Below are 4,759 nucleotides of genomic sequence, written 5' to 3' on the forward strand. Positions count from 1 at the left end.
GATTGCGCTCTGCCCAGAGCCCCAACAGGCCCTCGGGTGGCAACCTTCTCACTCGCTCTCCCTCTGTCTTCCTCCATCTTCCTCCCTCCCTCTCCCCATCCGCGAGAGGCAGGCGAGGAGGCGGTCGCCCCGCAGGAGCCCTATGTAAATCCTGGTGTGTGTTGGGTGGGTGGATGGGTGGGTGGGGAGGGGGGAAGAGAAGAAGGGGGAAATAAACCTCTTTGGCTGGAGTAGGGTCCGGGTGAGCAGATTTCCTTATCCGGGAATCGCAGGCGGGGCGGCCATTGGCTCCGAGGATCACGTGGGCCCCTAACTTTGTTCACTTGACAGTAAGTAGGAGGGCTCTCGGAAACAGGAAAACGAGTCAGGGGTCGGAATAAATTTTAGTATATTTTGTGGACAATTCCCAGAAATTAATGGCTATGAGTTCTTTTTTGATCAACTCAAACTATGTCGACCCCAAGTTCCCTCCGTGCGAGGAATATTCACAGAGCGATTACCTACCCAGCGACCACTCGCCGGGGTACTACGCCGGCGGCCAGAGGCGAGAGAGCAGCTTCCAGCCGGAGGCGGGCTTCGGGCGGCGCTCCGCGTGCACCGTGCAGCGCTACGCGGCCTGCCGGGACCCTGGGCCCCCGCCGCCTCCGCCGCCGCCCCCGCCGCCCCCGCCACCGCCCGGGCTGTCCCCTCGGGCTCCCGCACCGCCGCCCTCAGGGGCCCTCCTCCCGGAGCCCGGCCAGCGCTGCGAGGCGGTCAGCAGCAGCCCCCCGCCGCCTCCCTGCGCCCAGAACCCCCTGCACCCCAGCCCGTCCCACTCCGCGTGCAAAGAGCCCGTCGTCTACCCCTGGATGCGCAAAGTTCACGTGAGCACGGGTGAGTGCGTGGGCACCCTTTCCCCCTCCCACCCCCGGCGCTTTACACCAAAGGGACCTCGAGGCATGGGGGGGGGGGAAGCTAGGGGAAGCCAATTGTCCCCGCTATAAACTCGCCATTGCCAGAGATTTACGGTCGCCTGTTTTCAGAGCCACATAATTACATCCCCCATAAATTTTTATGGCCTGGTGGGCCCCGCGCCTTTGAAGTCGGTTCCCCATCCTCTTTGCCTTTCTCACCAGCGACTTTTTCGCCAGGGAGATGCTGTCTCAGTGAAGCTGGAAATTGGGGAGGGGTGTAAGAGGTAGGGGAGGAGAAGGGGGAGGAGGTAATCTGTATTTAAGCAGAGAGTTGAGTCAACTCCCAGTATTTATTTTTTCCTTTCTTTCCTCTAGTCTGGCTCCTTGTTTTGAGAAGTGGGCAAAAGTTTTTACTGGGGGCAGGCACTGCTTGGAATCTGAGCAGAGAGGGTGGGAACTAAGAGAAGAAAGGTTTAGTGAAGCCCCCCTCCCTCTTTCACCCCTCATTCTTCCATCCCGGGCCACAGGCCAAGTGGAGGGAGAGAGGAGAGGTTAAAACCTGGTGAAGAGTCCTCACTGTCCCCTCCCCAGAAACCCAAACAACAACGTCCTGACCACACAATCCTTCAAAACTTAGAGGTCTCTTGCTTTCCCTGGGGGTCCCGCTTTCTCTTTCGTCCCCACCCCCTCTGGAGGAAGAAGAGGTGGCAGGAGAGGGAGGGAGGGAGACACTGTGTTAGCTGGAAGAAAGGGCTCTCCCTCCTCCCTTTCGGGGCAATAAAACTTTCTCTTTCTCCCTCTCTCTGTGTGTGTCCAGTAAACCCCAATTACGCCGGCGGGGAGCCCAAGCGCTCTCGGACCGCCTACACTCGCCAGCAGGTCTTGGAGCTGGAGAAAGAATTTCACTACAACCGCTACCTGACGCGACGCAGGAGGGTGGAGATCGCCCACGCGCTCTGCCTCTCTGAGCGCCAGATCAAGATTTGGTTCCAGAACCGGCGAATGAAGTGGAAAAAAGACCACAAGTTGCCCAACACCAAGATCCGCTCGGGTGGCACCGCAGGCGCCGCCAGCGGGCCCCCTGGCCGGCCCAACGGAGGCCCCCCCGCGCTCTAGTGCCCCCCCCGCGCGCGCGGAGCCGCGAACCTTGGGGCCGGGGGAGGGGGGCGTTGCGAGCGCGGCGGGGGGGGCGTGGGGGAGACACGGGAGGGGACCCTGGGGCCTGGGCCTGAAAAAGCCTACCTGCCCTCCCCCCCACCCCACTTTGTCTATTTACGCGAATAAATACAGAGGAGGGGGGAGGGGAAGCTTTATTTATAGACAGGACAATAGGGAGCCAGGCAAGGCCCCTCAGAAGCAAGGTTCAAGTCTCTTGCTTTCTTCCTTAAAAAAAAAAAAAAGAAGAAGAAGGAAGAAAGAAAAAGACAGAAAGAGAAATAGGAGGAGGCCGCACTCCTCATTTTCAGCTTTGGCGAAGATGGATCCACGTTTCATCTTTAATCACGCCAGGCCCAGGCCCATCTGTCTTGTTTACTCTGCCGAGGAGAGGACGGGCCTCGGTGGCGACCATTACCTCGACACCCGGCTAACAAATGAGGCCCGGCTTGGCCGCCGCCGCCGCCTCTGCTGCTGCCGCTGCTGGAAGACAGTCTGGATTTTCTTTCTTTGTCCCCCCCTTCCTGAAACCCAGCGAAAGCATCCTGACTGCCAGATAGCGCAGTGTTTTGGCCACGGTAACAAACACATGCACACAACCTCCCTCCTCCTTCGCGCCCGTTCACGGGACGCTGGCCGCTCACCCCCTCCACCTCGGGGCTGGGGTAGTGAGGGCCGGAGGGGGACAAGTGGAGGCGGGGGTGCGTGGGCTAGCGGGAGCAGGGCAGGGAAATTGAGAAAAAGAGGACCCGGGGACCAGGAAGGCCTTCTTCTGGAAGGTCATGCCATGCCTGGCGGGGTGAGGGGCCAGTTGCGTTCTGGGAGCTGGGCACAACCCTCTCTCCAATCTGGAGTTGTAGAGTGGAGACCTTTTCTCCTAGACTGAAAGTGAATGTGAAACTAGGAAATAAAATGCCCCTCCCATCTGGGAGATAAGGTTACAGAGACCTCTCCCATTGTTGCATTATTATTATTAATTATTATTAATTATTATTATTATTTTGTGTTATGTGCGTCCTCTCTCCTAGTCTCTTTTGACATTCCAAACCAGACCCCTTCCTAGTTCTGGGGCTGCCTGAGTCTAGAACCCTTCATTGGCGTGACAATGTGTGTCCTGTACAGAGTGACAATAGAAATAAATGTTTGGTTTCTTGTGACCAGCACGGCGTGTTTTTGTTGAAACCTTGATGTAAAGATGCAGATAAATGCCACCCAGTGTATATTTTAAGCACCCCAGTCCATTCGGCCTCACATTTATGTGGTTGAGGAATTTTTTCAAAGGATCCGATGGGAATTTCTATCTCAGAGGACTCCAAATTGTGGTAGCTAGTCTTTTTCCTTTTGGGTGTGGGTGTGTTTTGTTTGGGGCTTTTAATTTTTCCCCTCTAGTCCAAAAATGGATTGAAAGGACTGGGAGGGCTGACTCCAATCCCTAATGGGGGGAAAATGTTTCATTGTAGGACACAAGAGGCTTAAGTATGGCAAAGGCTTTCATATCGTGATTTATTTGTCATAAGCAAATAAAATGCGGTTAAAGCTGTCTCCTTCTAGACAGACGGCTCTTTGCTTATTAAAGTTCCGAGAGAGGATTCTGCTGCCGGCCTCTTTCCTCCCGCGTAAGAAGGTATCGTTTTCCTCTGAGGTGTTTAAGGCTTTAATGAGTCTAATTTTTTGCACAGATGTTTCTGGGTGTTTGCGGGTTTTCAGTGTATTTTTATATTACAAAGGAGCTGGCCGGTGCCATAGCTCACACTCTGACAAGCAAATAGATAATCAAGAAGACAAATGGCCTCCTTTGTGAAGCCCTGCTCCTGTATTAATTTTAATTTTCTTTCTCATAGAAAGTATCGAAAGTATGACTGGGGACCAAATAGCTTTCTGTCTCTGAGGTCCCAGTCACCCCTAGAATGGAGTGGGGGAAGGGGAAGGGGGTGCAGGTGACCCTCAGAAGCTCTGTCAGGCTTGGGCCACTTTGGGGCCGAGCCCAAGAGAAGTTCTACGGTCTGGGGGCTCCGGTCTCGGGGCTCTGGTCCGGTGGTGGCCCTGGGTACAGCCATCCCGCCCCCTAAAGCTCAGGGCTCAAGAGAGCAGATGCAATTAAAAGTCGTTTTTCGGTCCCATCTCCCTTCAGAAAATAAAAATAGCCAATTCCAGGGCGTTTTACTGTTGTTTCTTTCGGATTCCTCTGGTGTGCAGCTCCCAGGCGCTTGAGGCCGGGCCAGGGCCCGGGACAGACCGGGCCAGGGTCCACCGCGCGCGGGAAGGGGCGTTTGAACCGCGCGTTTCAGTGCTGCGGGGAGATTCGTAGCAAATCGCCCGGACCTGGAGGTTGAGAGCGGGGAGCTTTGTTTTCGGTGGAATCGCGGTGTGATGTTTTGCTGACAAGGGATGCGGCCGCGCTTCTCTTCCAGAGGGGGAAAATAGTTCTTAAAAAGCATATGCCCCCCAGGAATGTCTATAGAACCAAATCAAAGCTGCTCTTAGGAAGGTATGAATAGAATAAAAAAAGACTTCTATAGAGCTTAAAGTTCACAGCCATTCTGTGTAGACAAGAGCTAAGAAAAATGTGAGAATTATACAGAAAACCATTAATCACTTCTTTTCTTTAAATACGTATCCTCTCTCCTTTGTTATTATTCAACAGCAAATCTCCGCAGACCGGCTGTTGGGGGAAAAAAGTGTTAGCCGCCACTCTGGGATCTGCAAGGGGG

At 54.6% G+C, this 4,759-nt stretch overlaps 1 protein-coding gene across 1 annotated transcript; it reads left to right on the forward strand.

The window, feature by feature from the left end:
- Positions 1-363: 363 nt before the first annotated feature.
- HOXB4 (homeobox B4) lies at positions 364-3,211 on the forward strand. The gene is made up of 2 exons (XM_057715247.1): positions 364-873; positions 1,711-3,211. Exons 1-2 carry the CDS (start codon positions 417-419, stop codon positions 2,007-2,009), a joined length of 756 nt encoding a protein of 251 aa, XP_057571230.1. The 5' UTR covers positions 364-416; the 3' UTR covers positions 2,010-3,211.
- The last annotated feature ends 1,548 nt before the right edge of the window (positions 3,212-4,759 follow it).

The sequence above is a fragment of the Hippopotamus amphibius genome, chromosome 17 (assembly GCF_030028045.1).
Source record: "Hippopotamus amphibius kiboko isolate mHipAmp2 chromosome 17, mHipAmp2.hap2, whole genome shotgun sequence".
In the NCBI taxonomy this organism is placed as follows: Eukaryota; Metazoa; Chordata; class Mammalia; order Artiodactyla; family Hippopotamidae; genus Hippopotamus; species Hippopotamus amphibius.